This window comes from Drosophila persimilis, unplaced genomic scaffold (assembly GCF_003286085.1).
Source record: "Drosophila persimilis strain 14011-0111.01,24,50 unplaced genomic scaffold, DperRS2 tig00000000-arrow-pilon, whole genome shotgun sequence".
Classification (NCBI taxonomy): domain Eukaryota; kingdom Metazoa; phylum Arthropoda; class Insecta; order Diptera; family Drosophilidae; genus Drosophila; species Drosophila persimilis.
Window position 1 is genome coordinate 877,813 of NW_020825288.1, and position 24,700 is coordinate 902,512.

The 24,700-nt window shown below is 46.0% G+C and overlaps 8 protein-coding genes across 10 annotated transcripts; 4 read left to right on the forward strand and 4 right to left on the reverse strand.

The window, feature by feature from the left end:
* Window positions 1–371: 371 nt before the first annotated feature.
* LOC6594895 (60S ribosomal protein L32) lies at window positions 372–927 on the forward strand. Its single transcript, XM_002020459.2, has 2 exons — window positions 372–471; window positions 539–927. The coding sequence occupies exons 1-2, from the start codon at window positions 379–381 to the stop codon at window positions 848–850; spliced, it is 405 nt and encodes a 134-aa protein (XP_002020495.1). The 5' UTR covers window positions 372–378; the 3' UTR covers window positions 851–927.
* A 55-nt stretch (window positions 928–982) lies between these two features.
* Window positions 983–2,396, reverse strand: LOC6594975 (serendipity locus protein delta). Its single transcript, XM_002020458.2, has one exon. It carries the CDS (start codon window positions 2,347–2,349, stop codon window positions 1,084–1,086), a length of 1,266 nt encoding a protein of 421 aa, XP_002020494.1. The 5' UTR covers window positions 2,350–2,396; the 3' UTR covers window positions 983–1,083.
* Window positions 2,397–2,997: 601 nt separating this feature from the next.
* On the reverse strand, window positions 2,998–4,805 carry LOC6594974 (serendipity locus protein alpha). Its single transcript, XM_026988520.1, has 2 exons — window positions 4,779–4,805; window positions 2,998–4,715 (listed from the first exon to the last, which is right to left on the reverse strand). The coding sequence occupies exon 2, from the start codon at window positions 4,661–4,663 to the stop codon at window positions 3,008–3,010; it is 1,656 nt and encodes a 551-aa protein (XP_026844321.1). The 5' UTR covers window positions 4,664–4,715; window positions 4,779–4,805; the 3' UTR covers window positions 2,998–3,007.
* Window positions 4,806–5,110: 305 nt separating this feature from the next.
* On the reverse strand, window positions 5,111–6,584 carry LOC6594973 (serendipity locus protein beta). Its single transcript, XM_002020456.2, has 2 exons — window positions 6,476–6,584; window positions 5,111–6,417 (listed from the first exon to the last, which is right to left on the reverse strand). The coding sequence occupies exons 1-2, from the start codon at window positions 6,546–6,548 to the stop codon at window positions 5,420–5,422; spliced, it is 1,071 nt and encodes a 356-aa protein (XP_002020492.2). The 5' UTR covers window positions 6,549–6,584; the 3' UTR covers window positions 5,111–5,419.
* A 196-nt stretch (window positions 6,585–6,780) lies between these two features.
* LOC6594972 (sex-regulated protein janus-A) lies at window positions 6,781–7,488 on the forward strand. Its single transcript, XM_002020455.2, has 3 exons — window positions 6,781–6,958; window positions 7,015–7,139; window positions 7,204–7,488. Exons 1-3 carry the CDS (start codon window positions 6,802–6,804, stop codon window positions 7,294–7,296), a joined length of 375 nt encoding a protein of 124 aa, XP_002020491.1. The 5' UTR covers window positions 6,781–6,801; the 3' UTR covers window positions 7,297–7,488.
* On the forward strand, window positions 7,360–8,144 carry LOC6594971 (sex-regulated protein janus-B). The gene is made up of 4 exons (XM_002020454.2): window positions 7,360–7,526; window positions 7,591–7,746; window positions 7,807–7,931; window positions 7,997–8,144. The coding sequence occupies exons 1-4, from the start codon at window positions 7,367–7,369 to the stop codon at window positions 8,084–8,086; spliced, it is 531 nt and encodes a 176-aa protein (XP_002020490.2). The 5' UTR covers window positions 7,360–7,366; the 3' UTR covers window positions 8,087–8,144.
* A 511-nt stretch (window positions 8,145–8,655) lies between these two features.
* On the forward strand, window positions 8,656–10,215 carry LOC6594970 (zinc finger protein 771). Its single transcript, XM_002020453.2, has one exon. The coding sequence runs from the start codon at window positions 8,661–8,663 to the stop codon at window positions 9,969–9,971; it is 1,311 nt and encodes a 436-aa protein (XP_002020489.1). The 5' UTR covers window positions 8,656–8,660; the 3' UTR covers window positions 9,972–10,215.
* Window positions 10,216–10,601: 386 nt separating this feature from the next.
* On the reverse strand, window positions 10,602–24,086 carry LOC6594969 (axin). 3 transcript variants are annotated; one of them, XM_026985348.1, is made up of 13 exons: window positions 23,106–24,086; window positions 22,985–23,039; window positions 22,056–22,250; window positions 14,666–15,058; window positions 14,368–14,603; window positions 13,587–14,291; window positions 12,917–13,051; window positions 12,653–12,749; window positions 12,433–12,567; window positions 12,111–12,369; window positions 11,897–12,041; window positions 11,478–11,834; window positions 10,602–11,400 (listed from the first exon to the last, which is right to left on the reverse strand). In XM_026985348.1, exons 4-13 carry the CDS (start codon window positions 14,765–14,767, stop codon window positions 11,274–11,276), a joined length of 2,298 nt encoding a protein of 765 aa, XP_026841149.1. In that variant the 5' UTR covers window positions 14,768–15,058; window positions 22,056–22,250; window positions 22,985–23,039; window positions 23,106–24,086; the 3' UTR covers window positions 10,602–11,273. The 3 variants fall into 3 exon arrangements, with proteins under 3 accessions (XP_026841149.1, XP_002020488.1, XP_026841158.1); XM_002020452.2 differs by lacking the exon at window positions 22,985–23,039; XM_026985357.1 differs by lacking the exons at window positions 12,917–13,051; window positions 22,985–23,039.
* Between the last annotated feature and the right edge of the window lie 614 nt (window positions 24,087–24,700).

The window sequence follows — 24,700 nt, forward strand, 5'->3', positions numbered from 1 at the left end:
GGTAAAATTATTGTTTACCACTATCGATAGCCAGAAGACAACTCTGGTCGAGCTGTCAAAATGTAGTGCGGCCAACTTCACATCCCTTTTCTCTCTTTTTGACGTGCTCTTTACAATTAGCGGTTCGTTTTTGCTATTAAATCTGAATATTTCCTAAGCATCCGAGTAACATGTTGGCTCTTTCTAAGCTAAATAAATGCAGTAACAGTGAAGCAAGACACTGGCGCAGTAATTAAATCTATATTTCCATGGCATCCTCAAGAAAATGTCAACCAAACTTTGTTGACATTTTCTCACAGGAAGACACAATAAATAAAAATCGCGATATTCAATCAAGATACTGATGAGTGGTCTCAACTATCAAATTCCAGCTCCAAAATGACGATTCGCCCAGCGTACCGGCCCAAGATCATCAAGAAGCGCACCAAGCACTTCATCCGTCACCAGTCGGATCGTTATGCCAAGTTGTCGGTTAGTAAAATAAAATATAGTGTAGTGTAGTGAAAGACAAACCATAATCATGGTCTTTATGTTGTAGCACAAATGGCGCAAGCCTAAGGGTATTGACAACAGAGTGCGTCGTCGCTTCAAGGGCCAATACTTGATGCCCAACATCGGTTACGGCTCCAACAAGCGCACCCGTCATATGCTGCCCACTGGCTTCAAGAAATTCCTGGTGCACAATGTGCGAGAGCTGGAGGTCCTGCTTATGCAGAACCGCATCTACTGCGGTGAGATCGCTCACGCCGTCTCCTCAAAGAAGCGCAAGGAAATCGTCGAGCGCGCCAAGCAGCTGTCGATCCGTCTAACGAATCCCAACGGACGTCTGCGTTCTCAAGAGAACGAGTAACCTTAAGATTGAAATGCTCTTTGTCGAGTTATTGTAACGTGGTCGGAATACAAAATTTGAAACGTTAAAAGTGAAAATCAAAAGTTGTTATACCTTCAATATCAATATGTTCCACAGAATCTAGAAAATCGAATGTTATCTCTTCGAGATCATTGGTTTTTGATTTTAATAACATGAGTTTATTATGTTAAGTTGCACAAAAAAGGGAATATTACTAAAGTACAAGTCAAAGTCTATTTTAGAACGACGTCGTGATCAAATTGTAAGTGGTGCTCGAGCTCCTTTTTATTTTCAAAGCTGGCGTTGCAGATCAAACAAAATCTATTGTTCTCATCATTGTCTGACATGAGGACAGTTACGGCCTGTTCCGATTCGTCCACATCAACGTGAAGCTCCTCCACCACTTGTTGGTCGTCTGACGGAGCGTCCTCCCTGACCCCATAGACAACATCGCCTTCGTGGGTCTTCATGTGCATTTTGAGGGTGTAGCGTTCAGTGAACGATTTGGGACAAACGGAGCAGTAGTGACGGGGTCTGTTTTCCTTGTGTATAAGCGTGTGGTGGTTGAATGTCTTCCGCGATTTGAAGGACACATTGCAAATGCTGCAGATTATGGGATTTTCCTCGGCTTCGTGGCGGAGCCGATGGTTGTAGAGCAAGTTGTCCTGCGAGAAGCGCAGTCCGCACTTCTCACACTGATATTTTTTCTTGTCCCAGTGCATGCGCATGTGCCTCAGAGTGTTGACGGGCCTGGAGAAACTCTTTGGGCAATAGCGGCATTGCTTCTCGGTCTTTCCTTCATGCAAGTTCATGTGCAACTCGAGGTATTCCTCATCTCGGCGTATGACGCCGCATATGGGACAGATATGATTCTGCGTATTCGAGTGGTCTTCATTGATGTGCTTCTGCATTTGGTACCACGAATTGTAAAGTTTTCCACAGTGGCTGCACTCCTGCTTGATGCGTTTCTTGAGTGGCTTTTCATCTAGATCGGATTTGTCATGCATGCCCTCCGACTCCCCCGCATCTTCTTCGCAAAGAAATTCCTCCTCGTCCTCCTCCTCATGCTCGTACTCCTGCTTAATGTCTGCATCGGAATCGTCTTCTTCTTTGACTAGTTCCACAAACAATGCTTCGGCCTCAGCATCGACGTCGGCGTCGGCATCCTCCAGTGTTGTTTCTTCGACCACCAAATCCTCCGAAGTATCTGCACATTCAAACTCGGACTTCAATGCTGCCTTTAACTGGTTCGTAAGCCGCTTCTGTGTGGTCATTAAATTTACCATTATGGTATCGTATTCAGACAGCTCGGCGAAACAGCGGGGGCAAAGTTTTGAGTCTGCTTCTAATTTAATGCTTGTGTTTATGCAGTTCGCCAGATGCGTGAGCACCACGGAAATTGTTTTTTGGGACGACGGCACTTTCGCAAAAAGTTTCTTATAGCTGACCGTCGAAGACTGCTCTACGTCCACCGCGCCGCAAAAGAAGCACGTATCCATTTTTTGCCGTTTTAAGCAGATAACTGTCTCAGAACTTTCAATTGAGGTGAGAGAAATTGTGTATAATTCTATCGAACCAACGCCACGCACTAAAAACGCAACCGTGGAATGGCATTATGCCATTCACCCTCAAAAAAAAAAGACGCAGCGCAGAGTTGCCATTCAGCCTAAAGCAACTGTTATATTAGCAAATTCACTCAAAAAAGAAAATAAATAAAAATAATAGAACAAATAAATACAAATAATAGAATAAAAAAATAAAATTTAAATTATTTATTAGATTTAATTAAATAACTTTCTACACAAATTCTTAAGGTGACTAGCGCTGTAAACATAAGTGTAGGATAGAGCATGAAATAATTAAATGTTTTTTCAATATTTAAAATAAATATTAATTCATTATTATTATCAAATATTTTTGGGCATAATCTGAAGTTGGCCAAGTCTGAAGTTTTTTTTGGCGCAAGACTTCAGGAACGATTTTCCTATTTTGCCCTGGATCCCAAGCAGCCAGGTTTTTGGTCTGTCAGTATGTATGTATGTACATACATATATACATTTAGCACTCGTTCTAAGCCTCGTACTAGGCCTTTAATACGCCTAGCTTCTAGCGTCTAGGTTAATTAATTGAAATATTTACACCATACATAATTCGAGTTCAATTTATTCTGAGAATTTCCGTGAGCTCAAAACTTATAAGATCACCATCATTATTTATAGAATTCGCAATGCTACTCGTATAATTGTGTGGATCGGGAACAACGCTATCCTTACTTTGCTTCACAAATGAACGCTGTCTTTTAGATTTTGACTTGCAGCTTCGGAGCAGGGTTCGGGTCGCATTGGTGATCTGTCTCCTCGAACTTAAATTAAATACAGAATCGTGGACGTTCTTATCTATGACATCGCGCAGCTTTGCCAGAACAGAGTACAATATTTTCAAGCGTTTAACAATACGTTTGGGGTCTACTGGAGTGGCCAAGCTGACTGCAGCAAGGCACTCGCGCAATATCAATATCAGATCCTTGTGCACGCGCTTCCCATCGTCGCTGAGCGCAGAGTAGTTTACCGGCAGTCGAAAGTGCTCGGCCAAGACACTGCCCATTTGAACAATTAGCAGGTACTCGCTGGGAAGACTCTTCCCCGCTATGTGGATGTGAAGACTTTCCGCGAGCATGTCCAGGTAGTTGTTGACCAGGGAGCGACTGTCGATTATGTCGTGTATGAGATTGCGAAAGATCAGCATCTCGTCGTTGAAGTGGTGCTCCAGTATATCTGCATGGTGCAAGGCCGACGACTGCAACGCTGGAACAATGCATGCGTCCAGGGACTCCAGGGAGGCCAGGCAACTCCGCACAATGGTCTTGGTTTTGACGTCTTGCGAGAAGGCTATGGCCAGCACTCCTATCTGTTGAATGCGGTCCATGTTCGTGTCGAAATCTAAAACCAGTTTCTCAGTTAATCCAGATTCCAATTCCTGCTCCTGTAGGGCATGCCTCAGTCTATTGATGGGAGTGTTTTCTAGCTCGACAAGACTAGCAAAGATCGAATGCAACAGAGCCTCGTTCAGAAATGTCTCCAAACCATAGAGGGCACGCTCTAGGGACAGGGCTTCTAGCTTGCGATGCCCGGGGTTGAGCTCCGCGGAACCCTCGAGGAAGGTAGCGCATTCACTCAGCAACGTCTCGCACAGTTCTGACAGTGCCTTCTTATCGGCTTCCAAGGCAACGTTAGCAAATGCCAGGGCATGTCTGACAATATGATTGATTATGCTACCGAGCTGGCAGGCGTCATTAGTATCATTTTCTTCCTCGATGTACAGGAAATTGCTAGTAGTATTCCCGAGCCCTTCCATAAAGGCTTCCAGATGATCTAGTGCCAGGTCCATTAACTCAACAAATGTGTGATCCTCTAAGTTATCCGCAGCACCACTCTCCAGATGCAGATCTAACTGCGACAGGGAGACATAGATCCGACGCACACACCAGTCGATTCGGTCAAGGAAGTGCAGTCGCGTCATTGGCGTTGTCTCGTGTCCGAATTTGCTTTCGATGTTGATGGTCCTCTCCAGTTGAGTGATGCAAGTAACGACCTGTGTGAGGCACAGGAAGATCGTCTCTACTTCTATGTTGTTGCCGCCTTCGGGCGCCCCCCATCTGGGGGCTATTTCCGGCAAGTGTGCTTTGAGTTCACTTGCAAAGTCCAGAAATGTGGCACAGAACTCATTTAGCCAGGCAATATTTCCCACAGGGCAGGCGGGACCTTGTGCAATCAACTCGTTGCAAATACTCAATTGTCGCAGCAATGATTCCATCGTGTGATCGCGTAATGTGTGGACCGGGATAGATGATGCTCTTGACTAAGAACTGAAATGGGAAAGATTCGTTTTATATATGCATAAAACGTCAGGTAAATGCCAGATTATTTACCGAACCTTCCCAGGACTTAGAAGATCTAGGTAGCCATCGTGATCCAGAAACATCTGTCAATTTTATTGCACTCGGTCGACGTTCACGCAATCCAAGACAAGCCGTGGAAAATGATTGAAGATACATCATAAATCTGCTTTCGTACCTGCATCCTTTCTCTGAAAATGCAGGCTCAAGCCCGCAGCTTAGGTCGCTCTCTAGCATATTTTACTCCATTCAGTTTGAAGATCGGAGTTTATTGTCCCACCCAGAATATCCTCCCCCAGGTGCTTTCACTCTACTACTTCTGGTCTACCAGTTTTTCCCGTGTTCCTGATTCAAATACGAGTATATCCAAGAATTTTTCTCCGAAATGTTTGTATTAGGGTATACAAAAATATATACATGTCTGCAAACGCTGTTATATATCGGTCATGCTCGATGCTAGGGGTTCATATTCGTCCTTTGATTCATACTCTTATATATCAATTATATAGTTGTGTTTACTTTATGCTTTACACTACATTGTGTACAGTACACTACTTAAATAGCACTAGAGAACCATTCGCCCAGCACTAACAGTCGGCTAGCCGCGGCTTACACAAACTGCTTGTCTCTGGAGGCAGCTGGGAGAGAGACTGGCTGGCCGGCAAGGATGCGGATTATGGCGATTCCACTTTCAAATGGACACGCTTGTGCACCTTTAACGTGTACTTGTCCACAAATGACTTTTCGCAATCTGTGCATGGATAGCGCGGCCGATCGGTTTGGTGGGTGCGCAGGTGGTGCTTGTAGGTGCGCTTGGTCTTGAATTGCTGATGGCACACATCGCAAATGAGAGCGTTCTCCTCGGCGTCGTGCCGCATTAGATGGTTGTACATGAGCCACGAAAGGGAAAAACGTTCCCCACACTTCTCGCACTGATATTTTTTCTTGTCCCAATGAACCTCCATGTGGCGCAGAACGTTTCGCTTGTGGGAGAATTTTTTGGAGCAGTAGCGGCACTCCAGCTCGGTCTTGCCCTCGTGAAGGTTCATGTGCAAGTCGAGCACCTCGTCGTCTTTGACCTTCAGGCCACACACATTGCAGGTGGAGTATTCGTTTTTCTGGCAATTTTCGGTCTTAATGTGTCTCTCTAGGATTTCTTGGCTCGAAAAGAGATCGCCGCATATGTGGCATGGGGCATCCGTAGTGTCGAATATCTCTGACTCTGACGATTCCTCCATGCTCTCCTGCTCATTGTCGGTGAACAGGAATTCTTCCGGTTCTTCCTCGATCATTGACTCAAGGTCATCCTTAATGGATTCTTCGTTACCCTGTTGGGAGAATGATGTGTTCGGAGTTTCCTGTTTCGTTGGCGTGGAGGTGTTGTCTCTGTGGACGAATTTGAATGCTGGAACCTGCACTCTTGCTTTTGCGATCTCTTTCTTTACCAACGGCTTGAAGTCCGTCTTCTTTTTCCTGCATTCAAGCAAAGCATCCGCGATTTGGCGCTGCACCTGACTAAGATTCCTCACCAGCCGATCGTAATTGAACAGATACTCCAAACAGTCTCTGCACGCGACAGAGGCCGGCGTTAGGTCCAAGCGTTGATTGATAATTTTCTCAAAGTACTTTAGTATATCCTTAATGGGCTTAAATGTTCCTGGCACAATGCATCCTGCAAACAAATCGTACTCATTAGTCTTCCAAACATTTTCTTGCTAAACGTGTCTTGCCTTCGATAAGCTGGAATACTCCCACAGCCTTCATTTTGCCACAAACGAAGCAGTGCGGACGCGTTGAGCTCATCTCGCACAGTTTTCTATCTTACCGCCGGCTGAAAATCAGTTTAAAAAAATTAAATATTTTTTGTGTATATTTACTTATCTTAGGGATGTAAAATATATGATATATCAGGTATCAACTTTTTTTCAACCTATCGGTACTTTAGTGCGATAAACGTCTGTCCGATTACTTATCGAATACAATGCTGAAAGCAGCTGCTGCCGCACTGTATAGAAAAAATTATAATTTCCTGCAAGGACTGCGACTGCTACACAAAATGTCGGACCAAGATCTTGCTAAGATCCCTCTCGTGGACATTGACGAGGAGGGCATATTTAAATATATTTTGATAAGGGTCACCGGGAAGGAGACTGCAGACGGTACTGAGCCCAGCAAACTAGTTGTTCGAGGCTATGCAGACTGCGAATGGCATGGTAAGCTTTGTTTCTCATTTGTTTTATAGCTTATCTAATGTATAATTTGTACTTAGCTGATATATATGAACGCACACAGGGGACCATTAAAGGGACGGGCCTGGACACCGAATGCCTTGGCGGAGGACGCATCGAACATAACCCTGAAAAGAAGTACTTGAAAGTTTACGGACATTCCACGGTATATATCTGCTGTATATTTGCTTAATGAGGATATTTGTTGCTATTCTGTTTTGTTTTTGCAGGGTTATGGAAAAGCGGATCACGCGGAGTCGAAGCGAGTTCTACTAACCAAGTACAAGAACTACGAGATTGAAACTTCAGATGAAGGATATTAGGCTCGACTGTATGCAGTAAACATAATCTAAGGAGACGGGGCCCAGAACTTCATTGACTTGTAAACAAAACATGCAAAGCCAGTCGATCAGCAGTGTGCGAGCTGTTCACATACCCCCGACATATAAAATTTGGAATTCTCTCAAAATTGTAGCCTGTTTTTTTTCACAAGAATTAAAAATGAAAATACTAAATTACTTTTCTTCGATTGGACAATGTGCCAAGCCGATCCGTAAGCGTAGCCTCGAAGTGAAATCTTGAGGGTCTGGTCTGTAAATGTTTTTCTCAAATTCTAGTACGAACTTATACAAGTCCAGCCGCCGATCTACTAAAACTTCCAAGAGTTGACATCAAGGAGGGGAAACTTCGTTATTTATTGCTCTCAGTTTACATTCATGGTGAAACGAAGCATGCCAGGACTGTTGTCCGTGGATGGAACACCGATAGTCACGGTAAGACTGGTCTTACCTCAATCAGATTGCAGATTTCAGAATGATTTGGTCTTGTCTTAGATGATATTTACTACAAGAATGTAAGAGCCATGGAGAAATTGGGACTGTGTACCAAGTGTCTTGGTGGTGGGAAGATGGACAATGATGAAAGTGCTAGGAAAATTAAAATCCACGGAAGCTGTAAGGTATGTGCTATATAGTAAATGTTGACGTGTATTGAATATGAGTTCACGTTCGTGTTTACCAATAGACCTTTGGAGCTGCTAACCACCACAAAACAAAGGAAATACTACTCTCATCGTCCAAATACAAGAATTTCAATATCACCGTGAAGAAATAAAAATGATATTTTTGAAGCTTGGTTCGTGCAAAATAAAAACATTGGCACAGTATATTTATATTTGATATAATTTAATTTTAAACAGTTCAGTTGAACCGAATATTTCAATATTATTGCTCTTACCGCTTACACACTACAGATGTTGCAGATTAAACTAAAATCCCAAGCCTCGGATGTAGGCTTTAATAATAAAGGCGTTTCAAAATAAAGGTATTTGCCCGCCCAAAATGTTCCGCTTATCGCACAAAAGTACCGATAATAATTCTTGTGCATCCAAAAGTCGCGTGTATATCTGATCTAACAACGTGAAAAAATAGCAAAATATTGTCTGGCTACTGAGAAAAATAGTTCCGATCCACGATCCATCCATATATTAATATTAATATTATCATCTAATAGGAAACATTTTAGTTTACCTCTATTGATCAGACACTTTTCACCTTCTTCGATATGCACCTTTTATATCGATAGCGTGCACTAATATATTTGTTGTTTATGACCGATATCGGACTCACCTTGTTGTGCTAATACACCGAGTAAATTGTAAATATTCTCAGGAACAATTTGGTCAAAAATGAATTGTTGCATTTGCCAGTTTTCTGTGCGTGTTTCAAAAAATATACATACTGAAACAGTAGGACGCCCGCCAGTTCTTCTCAGTGAACTGGTTCTACAGTGCACAAAGGGCACAAATTACGAGCTAAGCGAAGAGGCGTCGACGATATGCAAAAAATGCTGTGAGAAGTTGAAACGGTACCACAAGTCAATACAAATCGCCAGGAAACTGCGTCAAGAGATCTTGGAGCTGATAAACAGTCCCTTTACCACAAAGAACCTGAGAAGGGTGCCATCGTGTGACATCCAAGTGGAGCGCATCGACAAATTCGATGCCCATATAGAAGTGAGCGAAGCTGAGGAAGAGGAATACTTGGACAATGAAACAGAGACAGTCGAGGATACCTCAATCACAGCGGAGGATGAGGGTGAAGAGCATTCATTCATTTTGAAGGATGCGACTGTCATAGAGGAGGACGAGCTTCAGTCGGTCGACCTAGAGCTAGATATTGATAACGAGATCATTATAAATGATGAGGAGGCCTTGGAAGAAGGGGAAGTGCACCTCAAGGATGAAGCTGAAGCAGAAGCAGGCGAAGCCGAACTATTCAAGGAGGAGACCATGAGTGAATTTGACGACCACTTGGAGAACACAATCGAGTTTTTAGACTCGGATGTCGAAGATGACCAAGACCAAGACAGCTCGGGCGACTACACCGTAAATATTCAGTGTCCGAGTTGTCCCGAGAAGTTTGGCAGCCGGCGCGGCTACAATGCCCACACAAAGCGCGAGCACTTCCCGGGGTACGTCTGTGATCAGTGCGGGAAGACCTTGCAATCGTATTCCGGCTTCATTGGGCACCTGCAGAACCACGAACCTGTCAAACAGTTTGCCTGCCCCGAGTGCCCCGAACGCTTCAGTCGAAAATTCCGGCTGAAACATCACATGGCCTGGCACACCGGAGAGACGCCCTACCAGTGCGAGGTGTGCTCCAAGCGCTTTGTCCATAAAGTGGCCCTCTACAAGCACAAAATGATTCACGACAACGAGACGAAGCGGCTCGAGTGCCAGGTGTGCGGATTCAAGACCCGAACGAAAGCCCACTTAGAGCGGCATATGCGGTCTCACACCGGCGACAAGCCTTTCGCTTGCCCATTGTGCAACAAGCGTTTCTCCCAAATGTACAACATGAAGGCCCATCTGCGGGAGCACGAGAGTCCTGGCACCAACAGACATCGGCGTTTCCACTGCCCCAAATGCACCCACACCTTCATCAACGAACAGAACTACGTGACCCACGTAGAGCGCAATGACTGCACCGCCGTTTAGGGATCAGATCGATTTCAGCTTCACATATTGGTTCTTTACTTCGAGTTTCATTTGGATTTGGATGTGAGAGGCTAACATCAGCGTCAGGATGGGACATGACATCCTGACATGCTGATACGCTGACATGGGACATGCTCATCTCCCCATGCGCATCTTATGTCCAGTTCGAATGAAATCGTTTCGATTATGTTCTATCCATGTAATTTTTTTATTAAATCTATATGCATTTCACAAATAAAATATGTTTGATATAATAAATTTATCCGTTATTTGCATTTGCATTTGCATATTTCTGCGGTTATTTCAGTTTTCTTAAAAAAATATGTATAGTATGTGTGGTGTATGCATAAACTTATTTCAATAAATCATCCGATCCTGTATCCTGTATCCTGTTTGTGTCTCCTGTTCAGCCTCAGCCTTCGCTTCGCTTCGTTTCATTTCGTTTCGGTTCACTGCTGGAGGATCTGCTGGGCTCTGGTTTCTGGTATCTGGTATCTGGGATCTCTTCTCTTGTAAATAAAGGAAATGTGGCCCTATCCTATGGTTGTTTTGATGGACAATATTGGTGGAGAGATTGACAATCAATTCAATTACAAATACATTTTATAAATACATAAATTGTAAGTTCGCGTATCGTATGCTGTGTTATAGATTATACAAAAATAAAACAGATTATCTTTTGATTTTTCGTCGAGTTGAATAGAACCTTGTTAATATCATCATATCATAAAATGCACATTACAAAAATATTAACAAAATTTATTGCAGGCAGTCCGTAGTTAGTATAAAGGTAACAAACAAATCCGAATTCAGGACAAACACATAAAACTCCTTCTTCCTACATATGTATGTATATAAATTTTGCTTCTCTCTTTCTGGTCCCCTCCTTCGTCCCAATAATATCCTACTGCCCCGTTTCAGAGTCCACTCAAGCACTGCTGCTGCTACTGGCGTACTGGCTACTCGATACTGGCCGGGATGTCTAGGACTGCTGGGGGGTAGAAGAGTAAACTTTATGCTCTAATTGTGGGTGTGGATGATGCGTTTGTTGGTTGATTCAAAAATTGGGGAAATAGAGATACAGAAAAATACATTACTCCGCCATAGAAGAGTACTCGTAGTTTGTGATGCTTGCAAAAGCCCATTGAATGTATATAGCTTTTGATTGCTCAAATTCCTAGCTCCTAGCTACTAGCTCTAAGATGCGTAAGTATACTTCAAAGCACCCACTCTCCTCGCTTCTCCTCTTCCCTCCCGCACGATGTTTGCCTTAATACAAAATCTACGCTAAATGCTTAAACACTAATCGGATGGCTTGACAAGACCCATCGCTTTGTCTCCGAATAGGGGCAGTATGTCGGAGTCGTTAACAATCTCTTCCTGAATCACTGGACTGTCCGGGTCCTCGCAGTGCGTCTTAAAAAAGAATCTGCAAAGGGTAGGGTAGGGTAAAACCATTGGCAAACATCGAAACGAATCGATTTCAAGGCAGTATGAATACCATACCTAAAGTGACCTCTTCTGGGCAGATAGTCCTTAAATTGACGCAGGGTTGGCTGAGTTCCGGGTATTTTTATTCTGTACGGAACGGGCTCCTCGCAGAACATAAACACGACGATCGTCTCTGGCGGCTTGGCCGGCAGAGGCGGGGGCGCCGACGTTGGCTGATGGGGCAGGGTGCTGTTGCTGCCGCCGCTGCTGCTACTGCTGAAGGAAGCTAGGGGCTGCTGTTGCATCATGTGGCTTTGTTGTAGCTGTAGCTGTAGCTGCGGTTGGGCATATCGACGAGAACGCCGCGGCTCGTCTTCCAGTCTTCGTTTCGCTTCCTCCAGTTTTGAGGCCGTGCTTGAACCAGAGCGGGAGCTGAAATGAATTGCCCATTTTATAGAGAGACCGAGAGAGAGGAAGATCAGAGGCCAGCCTACCTTGGATCTTTGTACTTCATAACAGTATCGGCTGAGAACATGCTGATACCACTGTCTGTGTTCATGGAAGGCCATTTGTTTGTCAACTTCCTCGAGCAGGAACTGTGATCCGGCATGGATTTCGAGTGCTTCATGGAGTGTCCACCTATTGATTGTTTTTGGGGGGTGGCGGTTATAAAGATTGACTCTCTCTGTGGGATCTGATGGATCGTACTTAAGCTCATCGCCCCATCGCTGACCATGCCCGAGTCGTGGGTGGCTGTGCGTCTTCTCGACGGTATTGGCGGGCAAGGGGACATCGTACCAGGTGAGCGATGCGGCGTTTGGTCCTTCCACACACGCGACACATGCTGGTCCAGAATATCTTGGTCGTTGTCTTCATCCAGTGCGAACTTTTCCCGTATCGCCTCGGCAAAGGCCCGGTCACTGGCGCTAGATCTTTCGTTGCTCAACAAAGCAGCCCCAGGATTTCTCTGTGAAATAAGGAACACATCAATAGATCAGTAGATGCTCTGAGGAGGTTTTCTTTTGCCTACCTCAAGGCGGGCCCGTTCCTCCAAGTCCCGCTTCCGCTTCACTTCCTCCAGTTTGGGTATCAGCAAGGCGACCAGCTCGTCCTCCTTCAACGGTCTGTGCTCGTTTGAATGTAATCGTTGTGTGCGAGGTATCACCTGGAAAAGTATGTATGGAAGGAGGGTTGGGTTACTTCCCTTCAAACGCAAATGCCAAAGCATGGGCCAAGCAATCATCAGCTACCTGAAAGGTGTTTGTTTCCTTATTCGCCATGGCACTCTGGCGAATCGCTTTGCTCTCCGTCGAACTGTGTCTGCGTTGTATGTATGGCCGACCATCCCTAAAAAGGAGAGAGGAGAGACGAGAGGATCAGTATTTAACAGAGCTGTCATGTCAGAGCTGGGGCTCCAGCATCCATGGCAGTGGTAGTGGTTTCGGTTTCGGTTTTGGTTCCGGTTCCTCTCTCATCTCTCGCTCAGCCAGACAGACTATAGCTCTGCTACTCACATGGAACAGCTGGACAGCGACATGGTGTCGGAGTCGGTGCGGCCGCCGGAGCTAACGCTCGCCCTCTCCGAATCAACCCGCGAGTTCGGGACGTACGAGGTATTGGTGCTCGCAGTGTACACATAACCATGGGCTCTACTCGCATTCACATTCGCATGCAGATCGGGACAGTATATTCATGCCGTATAATGTGATCGATCGTGTTCAATGTTCGTGTAGGTTCGTGTGTGTTCGGGGTGGGGGGGAGAGGAAGGAGTACCGTCGTCGGAATCCACACAAACAATAATGATACGAAAAACCGAAAAGCACAATGTAAATCATCAAGTCAACGTATCGGACGAGAATGCGGGTGGATCGTGTGGTCGCAGTCGCAGTCGCAGTCGTATGGATATGCGTGTGGCAGGGATCGGTTCGGATCGAGTGGGCGTGCGTGTGTGTTTTGTGAGCGTTCATGTACAACATATCATATGTAAAAGGAAAAGTAAAAGAAACAAAAATAAACAAATGATGAGAGTTAATCACAAGAAATCATTAAAAGTAATCAAAAACTAAAGGCAAACACAAGTTTGGGTGTCCTCTGGGCAGATCCTCTCTGATGTTTTCTCCACTTAAAATATCCAGCATCTGTATGAATAGTGGATCCCCCAAAGAGATCGCTTTGCAAACATACCCAGGAGGTCGGATTTCCAGTCTTCTTTTCTGTGTTGCTATTAGTAGGTCCCGCGTCAGTCGCATCGGGTAGTCGACGGGCACCCGACTGGCCCCCTCCTGCATCTGCACCTTTTCGAAGTCGTCGCACAGGGACAGCACCGAGTCCTCGTGCAGCGTGGGCAGCGTGGAGCTGCGGGGCAGTGTGTCGGTGGCGCTGATGGACCCGCTCGAGCTGGCCGAGGTCGAGGGACCGTACACACTGCCGCTGGCACTGCACGTGCCAGCTGGCGGCCCGCTCACGCTACTCACTGGCAGGTTGATGAAGGCACCAGCAGGCGAGACCCCGGCCCCCGTCGCCGCCGCCGCAGCAGCGGCTGCTCCGGCTGCCGTGACATGCTGCTTGGCAGCAACCGACGGGAAGGCACTGGCGCCAGTGGAGCTGCTGCCGCAACTGCCGCTGCCACTGCTGCCGGCGCTGCCTGATCCTCCCGTCGCCCCGCTGCTGCTGAAGCGTTCCTGAAGGGCGGACATCTGCTGGATGTACAGGATGTACATTTCCGAGCAGAGGAAAGTGGGGTAGATGTTGTCCCGGATGGTCGTCTCCACATGATGCTGCATGGGGTCGAAGATGTGCGGGCTGAGCGGGAGCTCTGGGTTCGACTTGATCGCCTTGATCTGGGTGCGCAGGTCATCAGAAATGGACAGCTGACTCTTGCGCAGGAACCTGGGAGCAGAAAACAGAGAGCAGAGCGTACAGTAGGGGGAAACGATCTATGTGGTCGGTCCGGTGCTTCTCTCACCTGTAAATGGCTCCGATTATCTGCTTGACCTTCTCCGGATCGGTCTGCTGCTTGAGACCCTCGCAGGCAAAGTAGAAGTTGAGGTGATCGTTGTAGGCCGGCGCCTCCTCCTCGACGTACTTCTTGAAGAGCTCGACCCCATCGCGGTCCTCGAGCAGATGGTTGAGCGTGCGGGCCCAGTTCAGGTAGGATGGCGGTGAATTCTTCAGTGTATCCAATGCTACCCCTTCGGTCATCTGTGGAAAATTGTTGAAAGGTGAAGGGAATCGGTCCATGAGTGGGGCTCCCCGATGCTTACCTTTTTAACACGGCTCTCTTCTCCGGGTACAGGTGGTCGTGGTCCACTACACTCATTATCATCATGTTTCCGGTGGATGCCCGACAAATGATGGCCACTCATGCCACACTCTGAATTGGCGTCGATTGTCGTGCCAAGCGCCAGCCAAAAGAACAACAAAAGAACGCGGAGCGCAGAGCGATGATGTGTGTAGGTCCTGTCCTCTCTGGTCCGTTCCTTTCCTTTCCTTTCCGTTTGGTGCCTCAACGCTCGCTAAATATTTACCTATTCTTACGCCTAAGCTACGATTAACGAACGTTTTCTGTATGAAAATCACAAACGCCCGTATTTTACAAATATCTGGGCCATGGAAGATGCGCTCGTTTGCGAATTTGGAAGGCAATCAGACAAGGCCTGCACAGAAAGAGGGAGAGTGGGAGAAATGAGCATTAGATAAATGTATCTGTCGGATTCTTAGTGTGTGATATTCTGCAGTGGATGCAGTGGCCCCGCCACTAGGAAGTGGCACCGAGCAGGAGCAAAATAATTGCGAATGAGAATTGAAGTGGAAGCCTGCAAAATATTAACCCAAACCCGACCTTTCCACAAGTTACGCGTGAGAGCCCAATTTCCAAGCACAAATTGGAGTTCCACTACCCACCCCCCCCACTCGTTCATCATTATAATCCCGTTATAATCGGTTATAAGAACCATCTCAAGGATGCGGAAGCTGAATGACCGGCACTTATTGCTGGCTCAGTTCTTATCAAAGGATATGCGAAAGGAATTGAACGGCGGCCATTTTGAGGGCGCTTTTGATTGGTTGACGATATCGACCAATACAGCAGAGCAGTCACAGGGGCAGGGGCACAGGAAGAGGCAGGGGCAGGGGAAGGGGCAGGCACATGGCAGAGGACGCAAAGGGAAGGACAATAATCCATTATGTACAAAATTTGAACAAGAAATACGCACACACACTGTCTCACAGGGGATGTAGATGTGGATGTGGATGTGGATGTGGGGATGGTCCAGAGGACACACGAGGACGACGAGGGCGAGGACGCGGCGGCTTCTGTCTGACGCGCACGAGAGCAGGCAAAAACTAGAAAGTAAGCATCGCATCGCATCGCGCTTTTGGTAAATCAAAAATATTCTCTTTTCTTCTTATTTTCCTCCCCCTTTTTTGCGGCAGCAGCAGCAGTGAAAGGGCGGGGGAGGACTGGGGGGCCTCCAACTACCGAGGGAGTCCTTGTCGACGCCAGCGAACGGCAGCGACAGCAACAGCGACTGCGACAACGACAACAACAAGGCACAAAGGACGAGGACGACAAACAAAACAGAGCAAAAGCAAAACTACAGAAAGCACGGGGACGGGGGATGGGGCAGCAGCATTTCCCTGCCAGCCCAGGATTCACTAATACAAGCACAGAGAGAGCACACCAAGACACACACACGCAAAGTGATAAAAGGGGATGAACAGGGGATGTTGTTCAAAGCAGTGGCGCCCCCCCCCTGTAGCAGCAGGGGAAAGAGCCAAGGAAATTCATCAAAACGCCATTTGCATAGCACTCCATTACAGCGAAAAGAACAAAGAGAGGCACAATTAAAAACGCTCGACACAGCCGAGGGCGGAGCAGGGGGGGAGCAGGGGAGAACAGAAGAGCAGGCAGTAGGCGCCGCTAGGAGAAGGACACGCTTCGGCCACTTGAGGTCCAAGAGTCGCTCCTCCAAAGGCGGGCTTTGGTGGCGTGGCCAAAGGAATCGGCGCGGTGCCTCTTCAGGCGCATCTTTGTGCATCGCGTCTCCCTGGTCGCATAGGTAAAAGCCTCCCGTCCGCCCGTGTGGGCCCTAAACATCAAAGAAGATCCACGGCTCGACCTCAATGGCTTAATTGCTACTGGAAGAATGTTCGGAAGGCCTTCGGAAGCCGCGCAAAGGAGGCTGCTCCTCCGCATCGCATCGCCTATCATCAAATATTTGTGCAAGCTTTTATAAGAGTGGCTCTGCTGAAGGACTTGAAGGTATTACAAGCAATTATTAACAAACAACTATGTACACCAGGTACTCTCTGGGAAGGCAAATCAAGGAATTCAACTGCATCGAAGATATGGCGACAGTCCGAGTATGGCAATCAGTAGAAATGCTTAAAGATACAGGATGTATCCAACGACAGAGCAAGGGGTAGGCCAACCTCCTGTGCGCTGCTCAACTTTTACGGAAGATCAGGGAGGGCTCTATTCATAGCTGGGAATCGTTGGAAAGACTAAGCCCCACTCGCAACCTATTCAATTAATCAAGAACTCAATCCTTTTGTAGGTCGAACTATATCTTGTTCTGGGGTCTAGTTCTATGTAGACTGGGTGTTGTTAGGTTGAGGCGTTTGCTGAAGAGAGAAGAAGACAAAGGCCGTTCGCTTACCGCCTGAACCGTAGGTGAGAGACCGGAATCTACGGTATCCAAGGGACTGTGCGATCTGTGGATGGGATTGCCATTCTGGCGAATCTATCCTTAGCAGAACTGATTCTAATATTTGATCTCCTCAAGATGAAGATTGGTTTTCTTTCGCACAATATTGCTTTTCGCTATACTCCTGCGACGGTACTTTCCCTTTGGCAGACTTTTGAGTATGTTTTAAATTAGGTTCTGATTAAAGTATTGTTTCGTTAGAATGCGTTTCAGCTTACACATACGTTCCGTCCCGCCGGCACACTTCAGAAAGATTGTGTCGATTCCGTAAAGAAAATGGTAAATGTTCAAGATACGGGCCTATGACTCTCGAAGGACCGCGATTTATTAAGAATTTACGAGCAGCAACTATTTAGCGGTTGGACATGGTTTTTTTTTAATGGATTTTCAAAGTCTAAACATCTTATCTTGCGCTTACTTCTAGGACTTCTTTCGGATGGCAAAATATATGGAAAACTATAAGACAATTCCATCCTCACACAGTGATCCCGAATCCCCAATTTCCGGTCCGTGGACCTCTCCTTTCATCAAAAGGTATCGGGCCTAGCAAACGACTCTCAAATGGTGACCAGCTCTCAGTGACCAGTCCGCGGGAATAAAAACTGGGGAGCACTGCCCCAGCAAATGCTTCAATAATTCGCAGCCGATTCATGTATCGTACGTGCCGACTGTTCTTATATCCAAGTATTTGATATAGTCTATGACTTTTCCTCTTTTCGGCTCATTAAATCATGTATCTCACAATGAATTAGGCGATTTCCAGCTTTACCTTCAACTATTTTCAGAAACAGAACTGGTTTTCCCCACAAAGAATTGTTTTTCATGGCCGTCGTTTCATTATATTTAGAGTTTCAGGCGGATAGATTTCAAACTGATGGATAATTTTACTTAGAAACGGACAGACTAAAGGACACAACTCTTAATCCTTTTATGTTAGGAAATGATTCTGCTGGCTCTGCTACCAACCGACACCAGGGCCAAGCGTGCTACGCGCGGATCCCTAGTAGAAACGCAGAAAATAGACCGAGGTGCGGTGCCGCATCACGCGCAGCACATTTAATCCAGAAATATAGAATGTCTATTACACTCGAGAGACTTTGCGACTGGATCTTCTTCCATGCAAACCACAAAGGGTATAACTTTTGTATAAATTCTGTATAACTCAAGGATTTGCCCAGATTTTCAGTTAAAACACTCAGAAGGCAGGAGGCAGGGGGCGGAGGCTGGCTTCTTCATAAGTGGGTTCTGATATGATTTCTTGTAAACATAATTAAATGAAATATAAAAATGTTTCAGCAAGGAGTTCCTTCCCCTGCACTTCGCTTCGTTTCGGTGCGCATCAGTTCTTTTCTTTGCTCTCTAATGTCGGACGAATCGTTTGGAATCGTGCAGTTGAATGGAAATTATGAAATAATTGCAGAGCCTCTAATCAATTTTCGGGCTGTGCTCGAGGGGAAGGGCACAACAAAGGAAGGGCCTCTGGCTCTGGCCCTGCCTGTGCCTCTGGGGATCAAGGCAGATGAATCTTTTCGCTATCCCTATTAGATTGCGTTCGTTTCGCAGGATTATTGTTCGCTCTATTCTTTGCAAGTTATGAGCTCCGCTCCGAGCTCGGATGATTGACAGGTAAGTGTAGCGTAAGATGAGGGCTTCTGTGCGCCGTCGCTGGGACGAATGCCGGAGGCTACTCTTTCTTTGTGGAGTGTTCCCTGCCAAGCGGTTGCCCAGGTGACTTGACGTCCTGGCTGAGCCTAAGCTCAGATCAGAGCCTGCGGTAGGGCTCTGTGACACACTCACTTGCAGATGAAGATACGGATACACAGTGTCCTCCGTCCGCCACGGGTTTGCCACTTCAGGAGAGGAGACGACTGCACCTTGGGAGCTGCACCGCTTGTTATCCGCACTAATTGTTGACAAATCTCAGGCACGGCACGGGCCAAAAGGAAACAAAGCACGAATACGAGCAGTCTGCGACGTGTGACAATGCGTTGAGCGGAAGGCGACAGCTACAGCGACAGCGCTAAGCTGGAAAGTCAAACTGAATGAATGAATGAATGAATCCTCCTCAATTCCGAGTCCCTGAGTTGACAGCAGCATCAGCAGCAGCAGCAGCACCCCTCCTCCTGGCAGCCATGGCCGCGCTAAGGCGGCAGTACATAAACGCTGGCTCTTTGGGGGTAGCCCGCACCCATAGCCCACAGTCCACAGCCCACACACAATTGTTGCATGCGGACATCCCGAACGGCGCTTACGTCATTTATGTACGGATATTGAGAACCTAATTGATGAGCAGACGAGGAGAGCCGAGGAGAGGAGACGACCCCACCATCTGTTGGTGCAGCAGAGTCCTGCGGAGTGGAGTGCCGAGTGCCGAGTGCGACCTCCAACATAATGATGCTTCATGTACAACAAACACACAAAGGATGTTCTTTTCAAAGTGTCCGTGGTTGCGGCAGACGAAGCGAGACGGCACTAGGCGAATAGGAGTCATTGTGTGTGCAACCAATATGCGCAGGTCCACACCCACACCCTCTCATCCCCATCCCCATCCACAGGCCACAGTCGACTTGTCCGCATTGTACATTGTACATAAACAGAGCCAAAGGAGAGCTGGTTTTGGCGCTGAGGTTCGAACCACAGTCCGTGGGCAGTCCATGTAGTACAGGCCCCGCTGGGGTGTGAGGCAAGGGTTGTAGCTGTATTCAGCAGCCCACTCCACCCCGATCCACTCCAGCGGCAGATTGGAAGCCCTACCCTCCCGTCAGTGAACTTCCTACCACCGCACAGAGAGCGCAGAACTGAACAGCAAATGTGGAATGGAAATTATTTTCAAATAAGTTTGAAAACAATACTCCAGGCTGTATGGCTGTATGGCTGCATAGCTGACTGGCTGACTGGCAGGGGAGGCAGCCGCCTCGTTTGTTTCTAATGAGGTTAAGGCGGCGCACGACGACCGCCATTGCGCTCAACGATGGCGTCTGATGGCAGTCTAGACCAGTCGGCACCCAGAACACGGAAACACGGGAACACGGCAACACGGCAACTGGGGGAACTATTAACGAAGGTCAATAGTGCCTCTGCCTTGCCCCTGCCTTGTTGATGGCCAAGTTAATCTTGTTGCCAGTTGCCAGTTCAGAAGGGAAACCCACACCTTCTCAGGTGAGATACGCATCGCTAGGGGACTAGTGGAAGTCCGCACTCTTGCATTTCTAGCATAAGCTCTTGCTGAACGGATTGCTTGATTAATTTTGGGTACTCACATATATTAAATTTCAACATATGATGAGCAAAGGAATATTCCGATATTCTAATCGAAACAAACGAAGAAAAGAACAAGGTTACATTGTGGATCACCATAAAACTGTCCAGAGCAACGGATCAGTTCTTGTCCGCTCTTTACTCTCCTTTAGGCTGAAACACAAATTACAATCTACCATTTAAGCTGAAAGCCGCGTATTTAAGGCATGAACAAAGTTCAATTTTCGTTGGGTGATTTTCCAAAGCCGATCATGTTTTCCCACAAAGACTTGCCTTTCGACCGATCATTCAAATGGCGGATTGGTTTAATGTCTTGATTTTGATAGGAGTTGTGTAGTATAAATTGCACTGCTCCTGTGAAAGGGAAACCCTGCCTCACTAGGAAGAAACTTCCTGAGCTTCCCGTCCAACAGCCCAAAACAATCCCAACAACATTCTATGTTATTTGTTGTTATGTTATTGCTATTCCGTTTTTCTTCTCCTTCTCCTCTTGCAGTTACCCCCAGCCCACATATCGCTGAAGTCAGTTCCAGTCAGTCTTTCGGTTCCACGAGAAGCCGCGGCGCGAGACTGCGGGCAGCTATCAGACCAGTGCGATTGCCCAGAACGATGCCGCACGGATACATATCCAGAAAGGAGAGCTACGTTATAGTTAAGACTGTGTGGGGCATAAGGATCACTATATCAGATAGCAACACGCACTCTCTGACGGACCATAGAGACGTACAGACCGACGGAAGCCGTTTGTGCGTGAATGGTGATTGCTCTACAGTTGAAAAAAAGAGGAAAAACAAAGCCTTTGCCTAGTCCTAATCCTAGTCCTAGTCCTGAGTATGAGTAAAAATTAATAAATAGAAAACGCAGTCGGTACGTTGGAATCAACGCCCACGTGCCTCGACACTAAGATACCCGGTACTCGGATTTCTACGTTTTTACGATGCGTATTTCAGAGAAAATATAGGCAGAGTTAGTTCTATGATTATCAAACTTTATGTAGAAGAAACTTAAGCTAGGCTCCAAACAAATTCAAGCGAATATACTCGTATAAGATTAGTATGAAAAAATGTTAAATAAAATCTTCAAAATTTTGAATGGCACAGAATAGTGCCGTGTCTATTCTCAGTAATTTCAGGGTATTCAGAGCCCTAACCCAGGACCTCCAGGAGCCCCAAAATGGACAAATAGAGGCATGGAGAGACAGACCTCGATAGAACATTGTCCAGGACACAATGGTTTAATGCTCATTCGTGCTTTCTTCATCCAGAAGGTCTTGGTCTACTCTTTCCACAACCCAGAGTGGATTATTCCTAAACTTGGACGTAACATAACCTTCATATTTTCTACGGAAATACAGGAATATACAAACTGAATAGACCCCAGTACTTTTTGAGTACCCCGCATGTGCAAAAGAGAAACACTTTCAAGTGAATATTTTTGATTTGGCGCATATTTGAGGCGCAATCAAGTAAATACTCTTCCCTCTTCTGCTCTGCTTACACTCTGCTCTGTCACAGCGAGTAACCCTTCGAAATGCGATTCGATTTCACGCTGGGGCTAGTTTTGCGATTGGGGGAAGTTGTGATTGAATATTTCTCGTACGAGTGCTTCCAATTTGCGCTTGAATTTAATATGCCTTAGAGCCTTCTTTAGACTACGAAAATGAGGAAGGAGTGAGGAATGCACTTACCGAAACAGACACAAAAAACCAAAGAGAGTTGGTCAACGCTTGAGAATATATGAAATCAAGACGCTGCAAGTCCTTTAAGATTGCCGAAGCTGTGTTGTAGTCCAACTTGTAGAAGTTTTCAACCCTTATTTTCTGTAAGTTTTCTATTTGTGGGGATCCTTATATTACAGTTGATTGATGCAGTACATGCAGTACCTGAAAGAGATAAAAGCAAACCAGTATAATCATATGGAACAAGTAGTCTGAAAGCTTAACACGGTCTAAGGAGAAAAGTGTAGTTCTCTCAGAAACATATAATTTATCAGGACGAATCGAATGTTCGATTGGCTTAGTGCACCACTACAACAGATCAACGGATTCATACATTGATCTATCTATAGCTTCCTCCATAGATTGATCCACAGATCCATCCATAGATCTATCTACCTAATGACAATAAATCTGAATCTTATGGTTTTTTTTAGTTGATTTTTGGTACATTCTTGGCGGATATCTTAGTGTCGATGCACGGGCAAGTCGACTAAAGCGTTCCAAAGGAGTGTTTGTACGTTGCCATGACATAATACCCTTTATGGAGATTATAGGCTTCTTTTTTGTAAGATTTGTCTTCTCTGCTATTCCAGATCGAGTTGAGAAGGCAGGATTTCAGTATTGCTACTTCTATAAACTGGTACCCGCTACTCAAGGATTACAGGGGTAATCAGTGGGTTTAACGGGGCCACCTGCCGCATTGGCTTCATCGCACGATGCAAAGTACAGAATTCGGTGGAACTATATGCCGCAGGTAGCAGTCCCGCTGCATTGGACATCCACTGCTACGATTCGAAGAGACAGCTCGGAAGAAAGTCAGTCTCATGCTATGGCGAATCTCATTAGAGTCTATACTCTATAGGGAGCCTCTGTAGGCTTATTTAAATGATGGTCCCCACCTTATGGAGCTGCGATGTGGTAAAAATTCGATTGAAGGACTGAACGCACTGCAAACTAGGGATAAAGATATAGGGAGAACGATCATCAGTCTTGCCTTTAATTATAGGACACAATACATACCTATAGATTCGTGTCTCCGTTCAATTTGGCTGACAATATCCTGGTCCTGGAGAAATCGTGCCGATCCGAGCGTGAATTGTTAATGGCGGTGACGAGGTGGGTTTGGACGGGTGTAATTTTATTGTTGCTTTGACGGCTGGACGCGATTTCGATGGCGAATGTGAGAAGGATGCTTTCATTTTGATTTGTATGCTCAACGAGGGATTGTGTTGTTAACTAACAATTAATGTTTGGCAAATTGCACAATTGGAAGGACAAGAGTTCAACAGACAAACGTAAACAACAAAATGATAACAAGAAGCAGAGGCACGGAGACCGAATTAAAAGCTAAACAAGGCAAACGTCGGCGGTGGCGGTGACGGTGACAGTGGCGTCGCCGGCTTTTTCGGGTGGATAGCACCAGTCCAGTACCAGAACCAACTCAACTCCAGTTCCAATTCCTTCAAAACAGCTTCGCTCTCCTCCTGCACTGCACTGCTGGCACTAGGTGGCGATTTTGATTATCTTTGTGGACATTTCTGCCCTGCCTGCCACTTATTCGCCAAGCCAACCAAAGACCCCCTTCTTTGCGTGTTTTCGGACGATCGTACGCGTTTTTATATGGCAGGAGTCATCCTCGTCCTCTGGCAACTCTGGTCTGGTCTGGTCTCTCCCTCGCCAGAGAGAAAATCCAAGAAAATCGCCTTGTCTAAAGCATTTTCGGTGTGGGGTTGGCTGCTTTACACTTCATTAATGTCATTAAATCGCTCCACTAGCTGTTCGCGAGCATTAAAACACTTTTCAATGTGTGCCTTGCTGCTCTGCTGCTTCCTCTTTATATTTTGTGTATTTTATGTTGCTGTTGCTGGGACCTGCTGCTGCCGTTCGGTTTTCTTGGACGTTATGTTGCGTATTCGTTGTGTTGCTCGATTTATGCAAATGCCTCGGACGCGAGCACTTCGCAAGCGGTGTAGCACTTTTTATTTTGTTATAAATAATAGATTTATTGAATGGCAAAACAAAATGTAGTCGAGTTGTAGTAACTAGGGCTGCAAGACCATCGATGGCACTATCGATAATATCGATTGTTTTCGAATAATTGTGCGATACTGCCCATGGTCGTATGACAGTGCACATGCTTACTCCTCATGTCTGAAAGGTGGAAAAGGTTGAGATCAAAGAAAATCCAAATATGTATATGCTGGACTAAAAATCCAAACTTACGCATACATTTCTCTCGCTCTCAATGCATGTAAGAGGTAGTTAGGTGTAGTGTCATACGACCATTTTCGATAGACAGGGTGGATAGAAAAAAATATCGGTATTTTTGTGCGATAAGTGGAACAAATTTGGCGGTAATATACTTTTATTTTGAAAAAACAATATTAGAGCAGAGATCGCAGCAATATCTAATTAAAATAACTGATTATTATAGGAAGTCCGGAATATTTTTCGTAATGAGTTAAAGTTAATTGAATTTGTATTCGAATTTATTTTTGCAGATAAGAGAAAATCCTTAAATTTAACATTAAAACAGAGTATGCCAGGGCTGCTTAACATCAAAAACCTACTTTCCACTAAAATGCCTCTAGGTGGCGTGATAGTGAAACAACGCG